The sequence below is a fragment of the Strix aluco genome, chromosome 1 (genome assembly GCF_031877795.1).
Source record: "Strix aluco isolate bStrAlu1 chromosome 1, bStrAlu1.hap1, whole genome shotgun sequence".
NCBI classification, from domain to species: domain Eukaryota; kingdom Metazoa; phylum Chordata; class Aves; order Strigiformes; family Strigidae; genus Strix; species Strix aluco.
Genome location: NC_133931.1, coordinates 24,393,060 through 24,415,787, shown reverse-complemented (window position 1 = coordinate 24,415,787; position 22,728 = coordinate 24,393,060). Strand labels below are relative to the sequence as shown.

Sequence of the window (22,728 nt, the reverse complement as noted above, 5' to 3'; positions counted from 1 at the left end):
TACATTATGTTGGGTTTTTTTTACATTGCAAATTCATTTTAGTACAGGAATAATTTAAGTACACATTCTCTTCAAAAGATTTCTAGTAATTTTCTTGTACTCATGACTTTGGTCATCATTACAGCCCTAGAGCTTCCCACCTCAACATTCCAGCACAGCGAATGTAATGTGTATTTGAGGTAAACGATGTCAATAATAGTATTAAAAACAGGAACTAAAATTTAAGCATGCTCAGCAAAGATCTACCAAACTACTGGCTAATTGATAAACATCTGGCTTTCAAAGATGTACTCTCAGAATTATCTGTCGATGTTCTGTATTGCTGACCACTGCGCACTTCTAAAACAGAATATTCCAACACACAAGGGGTAGAGAAACTGGCTATTAGAAATGCTGACAATGTTTCAGCATGAGAACAGATTACTATCACTGCTGACATAGCCAACCTTTTGAACATAGATGACAAGAAAGTTAGAGTGTTTTGCATATATAGTAGGTCTGAATGGGTAGATGCTTGTTGAGAAAATTATTTCTTCACCCACCATTAGGTTACACAAATTCATATGAAAGTATCTTATATAGATAAGCAAACATATTCAGGGTTATGAATGCTGACAAACATCTACCACTTAATTTACTTGGCTGGTGAAATAAAGATGACAGTGATTGTCTAAAGGAGAAAAGAATCCCAAACTTTTAATACCCAACAGCTGGAATTCAATAAATATATTAAAAGAAATGACATAGTAAGAAAATATTTTACAACATAAACTTTATATGTAATAGATGTTAGTTAATTTAATTATGATTTAACTGAACAGCAACAGCATCCAAACCAAGACTCCACTGCCTGCCACGTTCCAAACTGCCCAGGACACAACCTAAATGACATAAGCTTGTCACAAAGTAGTTGATCACTTGAAAGTGGAGATGAGATATACGGTTGTGAGCAAAGTTTATGCTTCACATGAGACCTGATGGCAGGACTCCTGCATCTCATTCCTGCTCTGCTATGAACTCATTGTGAAATCACTCACCTTCTGTTTCTCTGCCACCATTCTCCTGACAACAGCATTTATTCATTTTTCCACTACAAGGCTATAATTAAGAAATTCCTTGAATAAATACTCAGATCTGAATCCTTCTCACCATCGTCTCTCAACAAAAAAGTCTCTGCCAGTGCAGTTACATTACTTTAGCTCTACCAGAAAATCCTGTTCTTACAACATAGGCTATGCCAAACACACAAAAAATGGCACCCACTAACATACCGTGAAAATAATTTGTCGTAGGTTCAAACAGTGTTTCATTCCCTTCAGATCTGGCATGGCTATGCTAGTTTGAAATGAAGATAATCCTGCCTGTCGAACAACACTAGTGACATAAACATAACCTGGAGCAAAATGGGTGTGTTACATTAGCACAGAGGAATGAAGTAAGCACCAGTGGTTAAAAAGGTAATCTGGAGAAAAAGCCTTGAGATGATGCAGGGTAAAATGCTCTAATATAGCTGAGTTCTCATGAACTCTGAAATGAATGGGCACAAAGAGTTAAAATGCAGTTTATCTGCAAATCAAAAACAGTATTAGTTTTTCCTTAAGAGTATTTCCCTAGATAGGGAAGAAAAAAAAATTTAAAAAAAAAAATCACCATTTTACAAGCACAACACAGGCAAATTAAGATAACCTTTTTGTTCAATTAAATCTGATCCAAATAAACTGACATTAGTCTGTGAACTGTTCAAAGCACACAGTTAATCATTTCTATAGCTAGAATTACAGCACAATAAACTTGTCAGAAGTATTGCAAGAAGGCATATTTATGGTGAAAATAAGAACGCAATCCTAAAAATCCGTACACAATCTTATTTTCTTTTTCTTTTGTTTTGGAATCAAGAGACAATCCTAAAGACTGTTTCCTTAAGTTGGCATTCATATTTCCAGTAATGAACTTAATTAACCTATCTTAATACAGTACAAGATACTTTCTTCTTTCAATCCCTTAATACCAGCCATCAGACATCACAATGTAGTCAAAGCAGAAAATCACTCTAAAAAAGCATTCCTACAAATCGCTGTATTACAAGAATGAAGTACCGAGACTGAAGATAATGGCTCCATCTATGCTTTCTACGCTACACAACTATTTTAATAACCCTGGCAGCATCCTTGAAGATAAATTCCTTGCTGTCTGCCAGTGGCTAGCCTCTTCCTTCTGTGAAACCAATAATTTATTTACATGGTATCTTAAAACAGTTCACACATGAAACAGAGAGGTTTTGGTTGATTGGTTTTTAACTTGACAGTGCTTTGTCTTTGTGTCCAAAAGGAAAGACTCTGAGCTCAAAAACCTTTTCTCTGGGCCTGTCTAGAGTCTGTTCAATGTATAGGGAGAGAAAGTAGCTCCTTTGGGAAGATGGCACATGGACCAACTAATCTCCCCTGGCTGTTGTCAAGGGGTTACAAGGTAGTTACTGTATTTTTGTTCCTGTGCTGTGGCTCTAGAACCAAGGATGGTTTGTCACACCTTAAAAATAGTGGCCTGATAACAGATGTGTTATTCCTGAAGAATCAGCTATTTCCACCTGCGGACGCGCATGATGCAAGTACAGAATCAACACATGGGGGAACCAGTCATATTCCTGGTAGCTACTGACAACTTGGTTATGCTCTAGGGACCTTCCAAGTAGAAATTAACTCCAAATCTTTGTAATAATTTCTGGGGTGGGTATTTATACACACAGGCATATATTATTTTATTTGTGCAATATTCTCCTAAAGATAGACATGTAAGTGAAGATTTAATAACCTATATAATTTGAAGAAGTTATTCCTCCTTGGAGGAGGAAGAATTGTTGAAGATTGTTCAAAGAGCTATAACTAGGCATAACATCACAAAATTTCAAACTCAAGATCAAAAAATGTTGTTTAGCTGTCTGTGAGAGACTGAAACTTGCTTGTGTCTGTGCAAACTTCCAAGAGAAGCTGCTGCGGTCTGTGAATTGATCTGGGGAATGTCCTCCAGGGAAGCAGGAGTGTATTGAAGGATGCACCCCCCCACTTCTTTGCGGCTGCATTGTCGGACTCCTTAGATAAGCCTCAAAAGGGCAGACGTGTACTAAGTTGGCTCCAGCTTGTAGCCATTTGTGGCTCTATTGTGTACGCCAGACTCCATGCATGCATTGCTAATGAACTGATAAGAGGCAAGCGTTTCTGCCCAGAAGCCAGATGCAACAAAACCTGTGGGACCAGAGAAAAAAAACCTAAAGGTGGGCAGATATGCTAATCAGCGGATACGATAAACTTTAAAAGGCAACAGAAAACTTTGCGCGGTGTGCATCCACCACCAAAGAACTGAAGACTGAGGACCAACGGGACGCCGCTGGATCCATGGTGGTGACTATTCTTGTAGCCCTATCCCGCACCCTTGCTTTATCTCTGTCTTTTCCTTCCATTCTGTCCTATCGCTACCCCTTTTCATTTTTTTAATAATAAAACCCTGTTTTGGGTGTATGGCATTTGACCTCATTTGTGTCTTTATCTCGCTCTTGGGATCATATCAAAACCTCCCCCGACATTGGATCGGGACACTGTCGGACTACAAAACTGTGGCACAGGCCCCCAAGGAAAGTGATGGAACTACCTTCAGACGTGTTAAGCTAGTCTGGAAAAAGCATTTGGTAGCATATCTACTTTAGTAGGAATACAGAAAAGATTGTTTACCAAGTAATTTTAATATCTCATTTTTCAGATTAGTAGTAGCTTGGACCAGAACTACCTTACTAAATAAAAATAATACAGTAGTACACAAGAAGAGAAAATGTTGGAATCATTATTTAGTTACTAATTTACTTTAAGATGACCTCTACATGTACTCATACTCTAATTACCATGTCAACACATCCCAAGTATAAGCAGCTTAGAAACCACAGAAAGAATAAATCATTGTTCTAATCATTTTAAGTTGTAATGGATATCACCAGTGGACTTGTGTGGTTTTGTGACAATGTTTTCTTTAAGTTAGGTGCTCATTTAAACATAAAGGAAAAGTGAAACTCAAGTTTATCCAAAATAAAAATTCTGAAAGCCCACAAAAAAATAATGACAGTCTACATAAGTCACCATTTATACCCTATGCAAGAAAACCATATGTTTACAATATTTTTGGACCTACCTGCTTTTGATTTGAAGGAAGAAGATAACTTGTACAATTCTTTCCCAACAACTTAAAGAGTCAGTATTTCCAGATTATTTAGGAAAACCCCAAAGAACTAAGGTCAGAAATCAATGATTCTCAAGTAGCAGTGTATTCAGGTACAACATGTCTTTGGAGAAATTCTGCCTGCCCACAAATTAATAGCAGAAGCAAGTTTTCCTCAAATACAAGGTTTCTTCAAGGAAACCCTGTTTACCCACAATTTAGTGGCAGATGCAAACTACTGTTGAGACCCTGCAGATTTTTTACATAATTGAAGATAGACTCCTGACTGAAGAAGTGGTATTATAAACACAAGTTGCAAACTACAACTTAACACAGCTAAGCTAAGTCAATGCCATGCTTGAATCAGAGGTAGAAGCCTGATATCTTCAAAGAAGAGGGATGAGAGAGTCAAAGAGGGTCTGTATGAATTCTCAGAGGGCAAAGCTAGACAAGGCAGATATCTTACAGAGATAAGAAAGCTTAAGTAGTTAGTAAGTACAAATTACTGGCTAGAAAATCTAACTAAATCAGAATTAAGTTTACACATCTTCAGAGTTCACACCAGAAAAGGTGATAAATCACAGCTGACAGAGAATCTATTGGCAATATATAGCTGACATAAAGGACACTTCCTCTGCAACTTGTGATATGTCACATCTGAGATTAATTTAATACAAATTATTTGATTTAGTCATTCATTCATTAACTGTTATCCCACAGTGTTGTACTCAACACTTACAATAAAGGTAAAGGTGGAAGGAAGAGACAGAATAAGGTGAATCTGTTTGTATATAAGCAAGGGGAAGGCATTAAAAAACAAGAAAAAGCATTTAAAACAAGGGTTGCAGATGCTATCATTAGTCTTACATAGGAAAGTGTAAAATAGTTTTTGACTCGGTTTTTTACTTGTGTAGTTATCAGATGACTGGAATTTTACACCTATTCCAACAGAAGGAAAGCAGCAGCTCAAAAAACCCCCCCTCTAACCAATTTTAAGAGCCATCTTTTTTAGTCTTTCTTTCTCTTTTTCATACTGTATGGATATCCAAAGAATTTCAGTTTTAACCAAAATATCATAATTGCTGAAATAAGAGAAAGCGAATGTCATCTATAGTCACATTAGCATATAGAAGTATAACTCAATATATTACACCAACTATTTACCTCCACAATTCTGCTTCTATAATACAGTTACAGTTAGATTGTATTGCCATGGAGAATAACCACAGTCCAAGCTTTCCTCTGATTTTGATTGCTGCTGAAGTTTTTCCCTTCATCTTTGTCCCAGAATGCCTTACTACTGAAAAAAAATCCCAGTTCTTCTAAACGCCCAGATAGGAAATCAAAACCATAAACCTGGCACTGAAAGAGAACAAGCATTACAGTTTCCAATGTTACCAGAAGACTTGCAGCCTCACGGTGGTTTTGTTATTTTCATTTTCTTGCAATAGTGTGTGAAGTTAACAATCCAAAAACTTAAATGCGTGGTTGTTATGTAAAGAACCACACATTTAGATGTAAGATTCTTCAAGTAGAAGTTTCTTCTAAACTTATGTTTTGTTCTGCCTTAATCCTGCTTATTTCATTAAGCTAGTGGATGTTCAATTATACTTCCTGAAATTCTGTTTAATTCTCAATAGGTTTTTTCTTTTTTATAAATAAGAATATACACTACCACCTAAAATAAGTTATTGAGCAGTAACTAGAACATCTTTGAAACATGCTGCTGTATGCAAAATAATAAACAAGATTTTTTTTTTTTTGCCTTTGCAATATTCATAGGTGTGTATACTCAAGGCCACGCTGTGAAGGTTGCACATTTACCAGTTGGTACATCACATATGCATCCTTGGTTCCTCACACCCAGAGTCCCAAGTAACTTTTAATGGGACTTCAGGTAGAGTTAGGAATATACACATGAACACAACTTTTTGAAGAAGTTCTATTACATGCTGCATCAACAGGCTGACTGGTGAAGAAACATAGAGTCATTGTTTTCCTCAAGGTTTATGAACCACTTTCAAGAGCTGCATCATGCCCAGAAGCCCTCCATTACAGCACTGTGCTTACAAAAAGCGCGTATGGAATTTATCAGGAAAAATCTGCAGTTCTCAAGGATGGACACATTTCTCAGATCTTGAAGCACACTTGGGCTCATGTGGAAGCACATGAATCACACCCTAGCCCTCTTACAGTAGATCCTGACTGTGCTGGGTTTGTGTGGTGGGGTTTTTGGTAGCAGGGGAGGGGGCTACAGCAGTGGCTCCCTGCAAGATGATTCTCGAAGCTCCCCCCAGCTCCATGTTGGACTCACCTTTGCACCAAGGCTGAGCCAATTAGCAACAGTGGCTGTGACTCTGTGGTAACATATTTAAGAAATGAAACCTGGGAGGAGGAGTAGGAGTTGTGAGGAGGAATTGCGAGGAGGGCACCTATGCAAATACCAAGGTCAGTAGAAGGAAGGAGGAGGAAGGGGGGGAGGTGCGCTGGTGCAGAGACCCTCCTCAGCCTGCGATGAGACAGCAGGGCCAACCCCCCTGCCACCCATGGAGGTCACTGGTGGAGCAGATGCCGACCAGCAGCCCATGGAGGACCCCACACTGGAGCAGGTGGCTGCACCTGAAGAAGGCCGGGACTCTATGAGAAGAAGCCCCCAGTGTCGTAGGTTCAGCACTGGGAGGATTGCAACAGACAGGAGCAACCCACACTGGAACAGTTCAGAAAATGTTGCAGCCCGGGGGAAGGACTCATGTTGAAGAAAGTTCATGGAGGACTGTCTCCTGTGAGAGGGACGCCATGCTGGAGCAGGGGAAGAACACGAGGAGTCCTCCCACTGAGGAGAAAGGAGCTGCAGGACTGACTGCAACCCCATTCCCTGCCCCCTCCAACACTGCAGGGAAGGAGGTAGAGAAATCGGGAGCAAAGCTGAGCCCAGGAAGAAGGGAGAGGTGGGGGAAGGTTTTTTTAAGGTGTGGTAATGCTTCCCACTGTTCTACTCTGTCTGTTGTTGTTAGTGTCTAAATTAAATTGACGCTCTTCCTTCTTCCCCCAAAGAATCTGTCTTTTGCCTGTGACTTTAATGGGTGAGTCATCCTTCCCTGTCCGTATCCTGCTTCCCAAGCCTTTTGCTCTATTTTCTCCTTCCCATTCCTGAGGGGGAAGGGGTGAGTGAGTGGCTTCATGGTGCTCTGTTGCCCTCTGGGCTCAAACCATGACACTGACCCAGCATGCTATTCCCACTACACGATTTCGCAACAGGCGTTTTTGCCATTCATTTGAAAAGCTGAACGATCTTCCTAAACCTTCTCATCCAAATTTAAAAAAAATAAAAAATATCTGATGTCTCAGTCCTGGATGTGCATGACTTTGGTAAGAACACAGGCAGGTTGATTTCCCGGCTTGAATCAAACTCTGCAGTAACCACAGAAAGTACATCCTTATACAGTTTTTTCCAACAGAAAGCAAGCCAATATGTCTCAAGATATATTTTCCCAAGTACGCAGTAATCACTAGAAGAGACTATTTTCACTAAAGGAATTAGAAAAATGAAGATGTGAACATGTAGCCATAAGCTCGTCAAGATGATCCACAAGGGGATGTAGAGACAACATTAAAATCTCACTAAAAAACTGGTTCATTAGATCAGCCAGAAAACTCCTATTAATAAGCTCTTGGGAAATTTCACTGAAGCATGTCATGAAAACATTTCCAGGAGAGAGGTGCACTCCTGAAGACTGCCTAAAGAACAACTGCTATTTTTGTTTTCAAAAAATGATCCAGATCAAGGGGAATGAGACCTCTCCCTCAAAACATAAAGGATGAGTACAAAGCTGGCCACCACCCACCAAAACTGGCTCACTTGGCTGTGTATGTACATATAGTGAACTTCCTAACATTTTTTGAGAAGCAAGTTCTCAGAGGGTCAAGTGTAGGATCAGACTTTCAACAATCTGGCCTAAGACTTAAGGAATCAGACAATGCAAGTCCTGTGACAGTAAGGCTGAAATCCCCAAACTAATTGTTATCATGGAGAGGTGGAAGAGATTCTAAAATAAAAACTGCCTTCATGAAGCTAGGGAAAACTAGTCTTTTGACTATCATAACCTTCTTCATTATCAGGAAAAACAGGCCCATTGAAGCATCTCAGGTCCCAGAAAACTGGCTTGAGTATCTTCTTGAAGCCTACTCACTCACAGTTTTCCAGTCTCCATTACCCAGAATTATCAGTGATCTCAAGAAATAGATAGCCAATATGAATCTGATACTAGATCTATCAATTCCACATACCATCATCTTTTCTGCAGAGCATGAAGATCTCATGCCTCCTTGTTTGTTCACACAAATCTTGGTGTTCTTGACACACAGAGGCTTAGATTGTTCCTAATACTCTTATTGCCACAGTGAAGAACAAGGTGGGATGGGCCAGGTGGGATCAATTTCTTTAACCGCAACTGCCCTTTGGGGTGTATCTGAACAAAGCGTGGGCCCGCCTGATGAATTTTACCAGCTGTAAGACCTAAACATTCACTAGTATACCTACTCACCAATCATCTAGCTGATGCAAAATACCAAGAAGGCTCGGAGCCAGCTCCAACTTGATCATAATTTTAAGGACCGCTAGTCACTCCAGCGAAAAGCCAAGAAACGTGTTCAGGCCACCCTGAAGCCCTTGTACTGCAAACAAGGCCTTCTTCTGAGAAGTCCCAGAGAAAGCTGCCGACTTTAATGAGTAGGAATTTGGAAGCAATACTTCTGTACATGTGATACAGGGCAATTTGAGGACAGTTCTGTAAAAAGAACTGAAAAAGCAGCTAGACTGACTCTCTGTCTCTGGCAAGTGTGAGCAGTTACGTAGAAACTCACTGAAGTGATCTTAACTGTAGGACAGATGGTATTTGTGATTTAGATCACTGAGGGGGAACCAGACCTGGTGCTCTTTCCAATAAAGCAGGCATCGTCAATGGTGCTTCTTAGTTACTGAGCTATGGCGCACGACAGAAGTGCTGTATCAGGAAAAGATAAAGAAGAGCTGATACAGACCAAGAAAACTTATCCTTATGTCAAAGATGGAGATTAACTTCTAGCTCCAGAAGACTGCTGAAATGAGTCCTGCCAGGTGTGGTGGGTTAACCTTGGCTAACAGCCAAATGTCCACTCAGCTACTCACTCACTCCCCCTCCTTAGCAGGACAGGGGGGAAAAAAATAAGATGAGAAAGCTCACGTCACAAGATTAAGACAGGTGGATTGCCCATCATGGGCAAAACATACTTGACATGCGGAAAATTTAATTTGTTACCAATAAAAATAGATTTGTGAGAAACAAAAAACCATTAAAGCAACCTCTCTTTCCCAGGCTCAACTTCACTCCTTCATTACAGACTCTTCTACCCACCCCATGCAACACAGAGGGATGGAGGGTGAGTGGTTATGGTCAGTCCATAACAGTTCTTGCTGTCACTCCTTCCTCCTCATAGTTTTCATAGAATCGTAGAATGGTTTGGGTTGGAAGGGACTTTTAAAAATCATCTAGTCCAACTCCCTTTTTAAAAGCATTTTAAGGCTAGTTCCACTTCTCATGAAAGCAGAAATAATTGATACTTGAACTCACAAGTCTTACTCACCTAATCAGTCCCTATTCTCATCTCACAGTATGCATGGTAGCACATCTGCTGGGAAATTCTGTTACACATGCACTATTATATGAATGCTGGGTTGGACTGATTCTCTGCCACAACTGGTGCTCAAAGACACTTGTGTCTTGTTCAGAGAAATACCTCTGTAGGACCAGCTCATATTAATCCTATCCCATGAGCAGGAAAAAGACTACATCAATCTTCCTTGTTTCCTTCCCTTCCCTGTTCCCTTCATCCAGGCTCCTAGTAATCTATTCCCCCTTTTGATTTCCTCTCTATACCAGTCAGCATACCTATTCTAACAATTGAAGACACTGTGATCTGGGTACCAGTGGTTAACAATTGTGTGTTTAAACCTCACCAATGTTGTGTAGTGGATGGCTGTTGTGCTTGCATGGAATAAGGGTTGGTTTTCTTCCTCCTTTTGCTTTTAAATGGATATGAAATTACATTCTATGATTCTATGTATAAAACTCTTTGAAAGAATGTTAAGTCAAATACTTGAAAGACATTAGGGAAGAACATCTTACTACTCCTTAAGCAACCTTAATTTTACTTTTTCCTTATTATACTTAAACACTGTAACTCATTCTTTAATTATATTGAAACTCCACTGAAGAATGGGCCCATAATGGGTCAAGCAACCTCACTCCCTAACTTTTGAGCATTTGATTTCACCACCTCAACACAGGTTTTTAACTCTTCTTTGTATTTAATGAGATTAGTTGAGAATCCTTCACAATTATCACATCACTTTTTCCCAGATAACCAATAAACTAAGCATCACTGATGAACATTCTCCGTCATATTTGGTCTTAATGCTTTCAATCCAAGGCTCAACATGAGCAAGTTCAAAATAATGCTAATAGATTTGGGAAAAAATAAAAGAAAATAAAAGCATCTAGCTAGAGGGTTCTTTCTTCTCATAGCTCCCACTCAGTAAGGCAGAGGCTCCCCTATTGCTATAGCTAAGGTGCTTCACTGGGCTCCCAACTACTCCTGTGAATCTGAGGGGCAGTTATGGCAAGGACTTCTCTTGAAATTAGTGCTTGGCAAGAACGTACTTTTGTTTCAGACATGGATCACATTACAGCCACTTTTCTCACTCTGTAATAAAAAACCTGCACTAAATCGAAAATTGGATTACATCTCTACTAATCAAACATTTCTGTTAGCATACCATACTGTTGTCCACTTACTAAGTGACAGTTTTCACAATAAGAACAGTACGCTCCAGATGCCAGGTGAAGTTCACTGCACTGATTTTCAATTTAAAGCTGTAAAATAGTTTCTTGAATTGTCCATCTGCAAAATCCTCTCTCCCCCATATGTTATAATGACAACTGCCAGCAGCAGAGGCATTTCAGATAGTAATTCACTGATTAAAACTGTCAGGCTATTTTTCAGTGAAGTCATCTTAGCTCTGGAATTAATTTCTCTCTAACCTATGGTCAAACAACTTATGTTTGCTGACTTCCATAACATGGGATATGGAATAGCAGAACAAAATGATCATGGTGTTTGGTGACAGGACAGTTTGAGGACCATATGATATGGCAACTATCATTCTTTGGAGGTGCTCTGTTTTGGGAAGCTGCAATAACATGAAGAAGGTGAACAAAGGAAGAAGAGTTGAAATCGAGCTAGATTAGTAAACTGCTCCATTAGGATTTAGGTAATATGTTTTCTAAAGTATCCGTGTTAATTCTAGGGTAGCACAGGTATCTGTAAAAGAGGTGGATGCAGGGAACACAGCTTGGCGTTGGAAGTGATACAGCCCCTCCATGCACACATGACTGCTGAACCTCTGAAACTTAGCAGTGCTTGGTCCTCAGTAAGCTGCTGTTGCCATAGCAACAGCTCTTTAATACATGGAAAACGGGTCAGGTAGTTTCAAACTAACCACTGTTTCCAATGTCGCTCTTTTCCCCTGTAGTTTTGAATTAGCCCACCTCTGAGATGATCAGTCGACTGTTGCTATAGAGTCATCAGTCAGCAGAAAGGAGAAAACAAGGCTCTTGAGTTCCATAGGCCATGGGGATGCTAAAGTAACATGGAGTTTGGCCTCCCTCCACCTGCTGCTCTTTCCCCCAAATCCTTCAGAAATCCTCTTCAGAGGCATCAGCTCTTTTCCATCTCTTTTCTCTGCAAATATTCTTTACTCTGAAAAGTGTTTGCAGTTTGTGGTTTTTGGGGTTTTTTTGTTTTGTTTTTTAACTAAAAGGGCACTGCACAATTTGGGAGTTAAATCCTGTGAACCGCTGAGTGTAAGTGAAAGATGCATTATTTGGCCTTAATATCATTCCTTCAAAAGGCTCTATGTTATAGTACCATTCAAAACATGCCAGCAGTTGTCAGAGAACTTGATGTAGGGAAAAACAACCACTGTAAGCCAGGTCTCTTTGAAACCTGTGACAAGGAAGTTAACCAGCTCAAGTAACAACAAATGAAACAGCTGAGCATGAGGGGAGACCTCATCGCCCTCTACAACTACCTGAAAGGAGGTTGCAGAGAGCTGGGGATGAGTCTCTTCAACCAAGTAACAAGTGACAGGACAAGAGGTAATGGCCTCAAGTTGCACCAGGGAAGGTTTAGACTGGATATTAGGAAGCATTTCTTTACAGAACGGATTGTTAGGTGTTGGAATGGGCTGCCCAGGGAGATGGTGGAGTCCCCATCTCTGGAGGTGTTTAAGAGTCGGGTTGACATAGCGCTTAGGGATATGGTGTAGTTGGGAACTGTCAGTGTTAGGTTAACGGTTGGACTAGATGATCTTCAAGGTCCTTTCCAACCTAGATGATTCTGTGATTCTGTACACACCAAGCTGCACTACAATCAACACACTCCTACTTAATCCTTCTGTTTCTCTGAAGCAGCATTGAAGGTGGGCTACACACAGGTGCTCACATCTCAGTGAATCATCAGTCACAGGCAAAATCCCAAAGGACAAGTGTCAGTTTCATTTTTTAATTTAATGTCTTCATTACTTTAATTGAATCTGTCTGAATGTAGGCTTACTTACATCAGTCTCTTTATCTTGACTCACAGTGGTATTCTATTAGTTAATGGAAACTCTTTAAAAAAGACAGAAATAGCAACGAAATTTCTAATTTTGTGAAAGCAAAATAAAAAGCCCATTTCCACCCTATACAAACACATCACAAGCACCATGGAAATACCACATTTCTATCTCTGTGAACATTATCAGGATAATAGTTCTCATCTTGAGGTGATTATCCATCTCTGTAGAGTGCACATTCCTCTTGTGTGTGGATAGCATTTAGAACATGTGACTATAGTTAATGGCAATCTTAATGATTAACTTCAATAAAAAATAAATTATCATTCTGTGAAAGTGATAATCCAACTGACACTGCGGAAAAAACTGCACCCAAAAGTTTGCACTAGAAGCACATGAAAAACTACCTTCAAAAAAATATAACAACCTCCTCCAGGTTTCAGTGGGACCCATGCCCAAGAGCTCCCAGTAAGAAAGCTTCCTCTTCCATTCACACACTTCTTAAAGTAATTCTCTACACCAAAAAGCACAGTCATCAAAGAGGACACAACAAAATAAAAGAGATAGTCATTTTGGGACAACTCATTTTTACTAAGAGAACTTCTTGGATCTAGAGAACTTTCTGAGGTGATGGGAAAGTTTGGTCTGCAAGTGTCTTCGAAGAACATTTTTTCCTCACTTCTTACTTGAAAGAAGAATATTCAAACATAAAAAACAACTAAATATATTGGGCTGTAGTGACACCATGAGGGAAAAAAAATTCAAACATGTTTTTAGAAAGTTCCACCTAATTCACATCTACAAGCGCTACAGCATGGTCATACAGTACCATGCAGTCAAGGCTGCACAGTTTGCAAAGTTCCTGCTTCTCAGCTGAAGACCTAACCTTGTCCATGACCCTAGTCTTCTTCAATGCAAAGTAAAATGAGTGAAATTCTTCAAAATGGTTTAAGCTAACTTGTTTCAGTTCTCACTATGGCACACTAAAAATTGTCAGGGAAATGCAGTCAGGGTTCTCAGCTAAGCATCATGCTGCTGTACCTTTAGAGCTTTCCTATGGAGCAATTTTATCCTGGTACATCTTATTTAGGTTAAGAAAGTAAATTTTCTTACTAGTATTCTTATATCGGTACAACTCCTATTGTCAACACAAACATAAATGTAAGCAATACCAAGATCTTTAAGCAGATGCTAAATAAGCATTAATTCTCCAGATATTTGTTTCCTAGGAACTAGTCATACTTGCCCTAAACTAAGGAATAATGAGAAACAATTTAAGCTGTGAAATTTTTAAGCCTAAACCTAAACACAGTTTCACATTTAGGCACACCAATGAAAGCAACTCCTTTAATAATCTGAGCAGCTAAATTTAACATTGCCATCAGTAGGAGCTTTGCCACTGACTTTAGCAAGTTTGAGATTAACCCTACTATAGAGAGTTTGTCAATAGTTGCACCTTTATGTACTGGGATTGCACTTACTCATGTAACACTATAAAATAGGTATAAAAACTTACCAAATTAATTTTGTGGTTTTGTTGGATCCTCTCCCCTCCACTCTGGGTGATTTTACATAGGTTTTTTTACACTTTTAAGTACAGGTGCTATCTATGAGGCACACTTTTATCATGACACATATAACAACAACAATGAATGAAAAAAATCAAGTCTCCAAACAGCTAGTTTACAGCTTTACACAGCACACATCTCTATAAAAAGCCTCACCTTTTTCACCAAAAATAAAATGACTAGTGCATAGGAATGCTACAACCCCCAGTAAACAAAAGTAAACGTGGGCTATAAGGCATCTACAGGCAAAGCTCTAATGTAAAAGAATGATATTCAGATCATTTTAACGTATATATTTCACACATTAAAATACAAGTAAACAAGAATAATAAAGTATTCTTACAGAAATATAGATTTTGATTTCAAGTTTCATAGGAGTTCCCTTTTATCTCTGAGTTATGCAAGTTATAAGAAAAGGAAATAAAACTTACATGTAAACCAAGATATTCTGGGCAATCCCTGGTTTTGGTAAATGTGTACTAAATCCAACCTAATCAGATATCTGAAGATATAAGTTCCAAATAACAAAGAACTCCAAGTATTATGAGCCCTCTTTGAAGTCAATACCTTAATGCAGAAGTCTTTCTTCAAATTCTACAACTTATTTGCAAACAAAAACCACACAAATTTTTTCTGTTCTTCATAAAGCACGATAGTATTAGATGTCAGCCATTTAATTTCCAGTATTTTGTTTATGAAATATTGTTAACATTTATGCTTAATATATAGTCTACACATGGTACTTATTGGCTGCTGATCAAAACATGAGGCACAGAAATCTAATACAAGCTTTTTGATTACTGAGAGTTAGCCACACGGACACTGAACTAATAAAAAATTCTGTTTCTGTTAAATTGCTAGAATCCTATCTGACAAGTTCTCATGCTCCTATATGAATCCAGTAAAAATAAAATTAAAAAAAAGGTAAAAAAGCTAAACTGAAAAAAACCACCACATGTTCTTTACCAAACCATATGAGGAAATCCTCTTTAAAACGAAGGAGTTAAAAAAATTAACTTAAAACAGTCTTGCAAAATTCCAATCACCCACTCTCCTGAGGCAAGTTTTATTTTTATTTCTTTTCATTATCATTAACCATCATAGCAAAGAGTAGGAGAACAGATTTTGTTTCTTGGTGATTAATTTTCATGGTACTGTCATTGAGATGATTTCAAAGAATTCTGCTGAAACCCTGAAGGAGAACATGCACCCCTTGGTGTCAGCGCTCAGTTTAGGGATCTGACATTACACACAAAGGTGTGGTACACTTTCTTGACATTAACAGTGATTCATGAAACATGGAAACTATTTGGATTAAGTATCTCCACTCCCACTCCCCATTTTTTTGCAAGAGAAAAAATAATAGAGAGACCTGAAACTGAATTGGTTTGAGGGACAAAAAAGGATCATCTAAAACTTGTCCAGCCAAAACTGGTTTTTCCAAGTATTTCAAAGCTCTTTCTAGGCTATACACATTACTTAGCTATTACACAATGATCTCGAAGAGGTATATTAGTACAGACAACTGGTTACTAAGGTAACAAGATGTTACTTTAAACCAGCAGCACTGCCCCAGCTCATCAGCTTCACTCACTTCTTTTCTTTGTTCTCCTTAAACTATGCACAAATTACAGACCTGCTGTATAACTGAATACATACACTAGAGCTACACTTCAGTCTCTCTATTTGAGCTAATGAGAGAAAAAAAAGGGGTTAGATGATGCAAGCATTTAAACTCTTTGAAGTAGTTTCACTCTTAACTCTACACTAAGAATTTGAAAGTTGGCTGAAAAATAAGTTTTAATGTGTCTTCTCACTAGAAACTATCCTGTAATTAAAAATCAAATTGCACATTGAAACTATTTTACGTGATACTATAAGACAGCAGGGATGCTTTAAACTTTCATGAGAGAAAACACGGTTAAGTTTTATTGACCGAATCTTGGCTGGAATTTTCCAGAGGCAGACTCATGTTTGGAAGTAATAGTTGACTGCTAATTACAAAAATTGTCAAGGTCACCCAAGGTCTAGCTCCTCCAAAATACTGATGCTCCTAATAAACAAATTAAGTATGTCACTATTTTTGAGAGCATGAATTTGTCATACCTATGTGTTCTCAACGACTTTTATGATTACAAACATCAGCCCCAGCAGTAGCTTAAAAAGCCATAGGAAATAAGGCCATCGGAAACTTTTACAGGCAGAGGTCACTTACAACAATCCTCTGCTCGAAGTGGGATCAACTTCACCAAATCTATTTCTGACATGTTTATCTAACCAGGTCTTCAACACTCACAATAATGGCAACTTCTGCAACTCTCTGAGCCAATCTGCCGTCGTACACTGTTATCCTACTAGACATTCTTCTTACTACCTAACTTCAAATAAATTGCTGCAATTCAAGCCTGAGTTCTTGTCTTATCTTCCTATGACATGTCAATGATAAATAAAAATCTTTGGTTCTGTTTTTCACATGTAAGAATTCAAAAACCTTTTTGGCCTAGAAGGGTGTTTTCTATGCTTTTTCAGGATACAAAAATCATATCTTTGTCAGATGGGATGATTCACCTTCCAAAACGGCAAAAGTACAGCACTGGCACTTTGGCATGACTGACTCAGTGATCAGACTAAAAACTTTAAAATAATTGTATAATTTAAGATAAACAGAAAGGATTGATTCTGTTTACAGCCTAAACAAAGGTTTGATTATCAATTATTTACTTCTATACTAATAGGGGAAAGGACATATTCAAAGAGGAAGGATCATATGTTCAATACCAGTTGGAGAAACACTGCTCAGGTAGTGTATTCCCCTGCTCTCTGCAAGAAAAATAATTCTCTGTGGTCAGAATATACAATCTGGATTTAGTTAAATCCATCAGTATTTGGCTTGCAGAGTGGTTTGGGTTGTTTTTAAAGTGTAATAGGTTGGTCCATTCTCTTTGCCTAATGGAAAAAAAAAAACCCAACCCACAAAACAAAACCAACAAACCACCAACCAACAATACATTTTTAGTTTATATGTCAGGCTGGCACAACCTTCCCTATCGCCTGCCTGAACAGTTGCCTGATAAGTTTAACAAACCACGACCATGACCTGCAAATCATCCACAGTGAACTCCTAATACAAATATCTCTGCCAGTGAATTACCCTCACACCTTTCATTTTTCAAAATAACCACTCGAGACACAGGAAGCTTCTGTATTGGCTGCCTATTATAAGAGGTACAGAAAACCTCTACTGCTGAGGTTCACACTTTCCTTACAAAATGAGCTAGATAAAACATATTATATTCATTATACTAATTTTCCAGTCTCTTCTCTTTTAGCCATCTCTGAACTGAAATGAATAAAATTCTGCATGCAGACTGCCAACACCAATAATATTTTTGTTAACTATATGACATTGTAAATAACCTTCTGTTTATCTCATATGCATACAGCCCATGCAAACCCAGAAACCTGAGTTTCGTATATGCTTAGTTAAGAAAACTTTCTTCCTGCCAGCATCTGGAAATGCTTCATGATATTCAAGCAACTAATTAAAAACAAACCAAAATGAATACATGTTAATACTTCATGTAAAACTTTCAAATGACTTAGAGGAGAATCTCAAATGGTTGAAAATAGATTAAATAATTTAACTTCCATTAATTAGAAAGAAGAAGACTGTACCAAACAAACTCATCTGCTGCTTAAATACAATCAAAGTAAACCCAGACAAGGTTTTGGACAAAGAAGTATTTCCAGTGAAGCTAACTCAGCCTAGCTTTATTACTGAAGTTTTAATTAAATTCTATGTGGTCTTCAGTCATTTTATGGTATTTACTTTTTTACCAAATCAATTGTGATATTATATGATTATAAAGGCTAACTAAAGTGCTCGATATGTGCAATACTATTATTTCACAATGATTATATTCTAATGTATTTGTTCTGGTTGAAACCCAGGGAAATATTCTGCCTAGGGTAACAGATGGCTTTTTAAATTTTTGTTGCTATTCCAGAATCTTTAAGTCACCCAAAATGCATCTACTTAAACATGATATTGCAGTTACTGCAAAACATGATCTACATGTTCACTGTTTAATATTTAACAATCTGGATACCATTCTTGTTTTGAAATAATTCTACTAAAGACGGAAATCATTACCCTAGCATTGCTATAATAAACAGAGTTGCCTTTTTACATTTTATCATCTCATAACAAAAAGTAAATGACTCATTTAAAATGAAATAATACAGTCAATCAGTGTAAATGAAGTTTAGCAACTCAATCTGAGTAATGTTAATTCACATATTATCATCAATTAGATATCACCTCACTGTAGTTCATGTAAATCCTTTATTAACATCGTGTCCCACACTAACACATATTACTAGGGGGTAGAAAGATTTACAGAGCAATTTTATCTTAATGAGATGTAAAATGTCATGATATAGTAAAAATGCAAGCAGCAGGTTATTTAACATATACACATAGCACATTAATCTATCAAGCTAAGATTTACCTGTTTTCCCCCACATGATAAAAATTTCAAGCACTTCTTGCTTACTTAAGTTCACGTTTTTTGGTGAAAACTATCTTCTATAATGCCCATAAAAATGTGATAAATGCTACACAAAATATCACAAAATCTTCAACTGTGAAGAGCAAAAAGAAATTTGAGCAAGCTGCTTCAACAACACTTTGCAGTTATACTGCTCATTTAATACACAGCTCTCTCCAGCATGTACATATCTCATGGAAAACATTCCCCATGGAAAGAACAAAGCTATCGTAATAGAAACATGGTCATATGAATACGTAATATCTATAAAAAACAACTGTTCTTAAAAGGACTGGTCACTTAGATGGTCAAAACAAACACATCATTTGCTCTAATTCAGCACTCTGATCCAAACTGCTGACTTGTGAGCTAAGACTAAAAGTTGGCTTATTAAACAGTTAAGCCTCATTATGAAAAGCTGCTTATACCATGCATCATTGACATTTCTATGAATATCACACCCATACACTATATAGTTTTACTGCATCTTTACTTATTCAAATACATTATGGCACTTTTCCTCACAATGAGTAGTATCTTGTTGATTAGACTTACTGGCGTCAAGGTTTGCTGTGAATAAAACATCACTTAACCCCAAATAAAACTGACAGAATTAGGGTTAAAAAAATGCTCTAATTTCGCCCCTTAAAAATAATGAAAATGTGTAAAAGAATTGCCTATAGTCTGATAGTATCCACTGAAAGTGAAAATCCACAATGATCCTCAAGTGTGAAATATATATTAAAAGTTTAATATAAAAGCTGAAGTTTGAATAAACATCATTTTAGTTTTTGTGAGATTTATACCTGAAGCTTCAAAGGCTGAAGTGGAAAAAAACCAAAACAAAACAAGTACTTCCCCAGAAATACATTTCCCTAAGATTCACTGATATAAAAGACCCATACTTTTGGTTTGCAGAATTTACCATGGGACAACAAAATAACTGAAAACAAAGATCCAAAATGCAAGCCTAAACAAATTCCTAGACACAGAAAAAACAATGCTCAAAAATGTTTGGGGTTGTTTGGTTTTGGTTTTTTTAAAAGCAAAAAGAAATGTAGTATAAAAACCCCAAACACCTCTTATGCATGAAAAACAGCACCTTAGGCCTGGAGCATACATAACAGGGTAAATTTGGAATAATGTAATGTAATATTCAAGGTGATTATACAGTACCAGAATTAAGTGTAGTTAAAAGTTATTTGCAATATAGCTCATTCAATACAATGTAAAACTTGGAGGTCTGCAGTGGCAATGTTTTCTCATCAGTTCATGGAACATTACATCAATAACCAGCACAGATTGATCACGGAACTGAAGGCCTGCAGGACCAACACTCAGAGATGGATCTCAAATTCCTATATGGCATTAGTGAAAGATAAATAAATTTTGAATTTCGAAACAGATGTACTTCAACAGTGAAAAACAAAGCATAAATATGTACTTACAGAAGAAAACACTGCTAAAATTACTTTTTTTAAAGCTCAGATTGATGACCAAAGCATCTTATTTTCTTGGAAAAGTCTTGTACTTCTGTTTTTACTGGCAAGGAGTTTTTAAAACATTTACGTCAGGGCAGAAAACTATGCCCACACAAAAACTTTCAAACCAGACCTAGTGCTAAATTCATTTTGCATTATTTTATACATTCATTTATCCATCTTATGAGAAAAGTTTCCTGTATCATTTATTTACATTATCTAAAACCAGGAGCAAGTGTGTAAGACTAACTGCCATATCTACATTATATGTATTTATACATAAATAACTATGTATTGTTTTATTAAACAGTAAAATATATTAGGAATAGGATAAAATATCACTGTGACCTAAAGCAAATACAGCATTTGGCCACAAGAATTAGCTCCCAGTTCTGTAGGTCTCACCTTATACATAGAAATAAGCAAACTGATTAGTTGCAGGGATTTATAAGGATTGTTTTTTTCCTTGTCCCTTCTCCCTTCCACCTCAATGGCATTTCTGCTTCTCTAGTTCATGCTGTAACAGACACATACACTAATAAACTTCTAAGTCTTTCTGTTCGATACACTTGAACAGATCTTCTTAGCATGGCACTGTCATTCTGCCCTGGCTCACAAGTGCTTGTTGGCTGCCAGCACTGGCATGCTATGTATGGCTTACAAGGGTATATAGGTAAGAAAGAATAACGGTATCACTCAGCAAGTGAGTTTGGTGACCTCCAACTTGCAGTGTCCCTCCTCTTCTACATAGAAAGTTGGAGTACTATTAGAATATGTTAGCACTTAGTTAGATTTTAATCATTTATTTTTTAGTTCTAGTGTATCAATCCCTTCTTTTAATAAAATTATGACTGCTGGCATTTACTCTTAGGATCCCTTTCTAGATCCCATTAAGGCTAATTCCAAACAAACTAGAATTATTTAGTACAAAAAGTTTCCATTATTTATCCCTTTCATGAATCATTTATAGACTTCATGTCAGCAACTGAATACATTCATGTTGATCTCACAAAGAGTAGACGATATATTATGCATGCTGCCCACTGATTTATCCTTTCAGAAAGTCTCTTGCAGGCCACTTACCAATACTGCCACTTGCTGTCTAAAATATAAATAGAAGTGCTTCTAGAATATATAAATAAATAATAATTGCCTATGGTTCAAACCAGCAGGCTGTTAAAACCAGTATCCTCTGTGACATCAGCTTCAGCGAAATGTATTCTTGAGTGGACTGCTCTGAAGCAGTACATCTGTCATTGAAGAAAGAGTCTTCCTAAACTCTTTCTTATGCTGGCTTATCTATGGAAGTATTTGGCTTTCATCATGCTTAGAACAATTCTCTCCCCCAACTACATACATTGCCCTTGTGAATAGTCATTTGCCTTTTTTAAAATCCTATTTGGTCTTCAATCAGAATAATTTTGTAGCAACAAGCCTTACAACGCTGTCTTTTTAAGAAGTCAAGGATAAACTGCACTTCACGTAACTTCCATGAGACACTGGAACAGGTTGCCCAGACAAGTTGTGGATGCCCCATCACTGGAAATGCTCAAGGTCAGGCTGGGCAGAACTTTGAGCAACTAGTGGAAGGTGTCCCTGCCCATGGCAGGGAAGCTGGACTAGATGACCTTTAAAGGTCTCTTCCAATCCAAACCATTCTGTGATTTGTGGATTCTGAAGTCTGACTTGCAGGTCTAAAACCACTAGCAACAAAGAGAGTAGTTGCCTACAACAAAGAGAGCAGTTAAGTGTTTGAAGATCAGAACTCCTCAGGTTTGGTTCTAGGACAAATTCTTATTTCAAGAAGGCAACTTCATATGTACAAGCAATGTCAACAATTTCCACAGGATTATCCATGTGCAAATTACTAACAAATAAGCACTTACAGCATCAGGATCTTAGCATTTACAAGAAGAATCTTTTTTGTTTGCATTTCTTAACAAGTAATGCAAAAGATAGGGTGAATTTTAAATTGTTTCAAGGGCATTTCTATTGACGCTATAATACCACTTAAATAATAGCCAGTTATTTTCCAATGAATAGTGCAAAGAATTATTTTGTTAGTTATCAGGATGACGACTACTGCATTTTATGGTCAAAAAAAAAAAAGCCTAAAAAAACCCCACCCAAACCAAAATCCAACTTAATCAAAACTCTCCAGCAGAAACAGCTTGTTCTGTGCTATTTAACTGGCTTTACTCCAGTAGTTTAAATTTAAGAGTCAGCTTTTTGTAGAAATGCAGTAAGTGAAAACTGGGAAAAAAATCCCACACCTA

At 37.6% G+C, this 22,728-nt stretch overlaps 1 protein-coding gene across 7 annotated transcripts in view; it reads right to left on the bottom strand.

Annotated features, from left to right (window-relative positions):
- Window positions 1–22,728, bottom strand: part of STK3 (serine/threonine kinase 3) — a 170,734-nt gene that overhangs the window by 58,227 nt on the left and 89,779 nt on the right. Inside the window, exon 11 of one of the 7 annotated variants that reach the window (XM_074815143.1) lies at window positions 21,646–22,178. The exons of the other annotated variants lie outside the window; for them this stretch is intronic. Within the exon in view, the coding sequence (XP_074671244.1) occupies window positions 22,083–22,178 (96 nt within the window). The 3' untranslated portion in view covers window positions 21,646–22,082. Of the gene's footprint in view, window positions 1–21,645; window positions 22,179–22,728 lie in introns of those variants that run through there. 7 annotated transcript variants of the gene reach the window in all.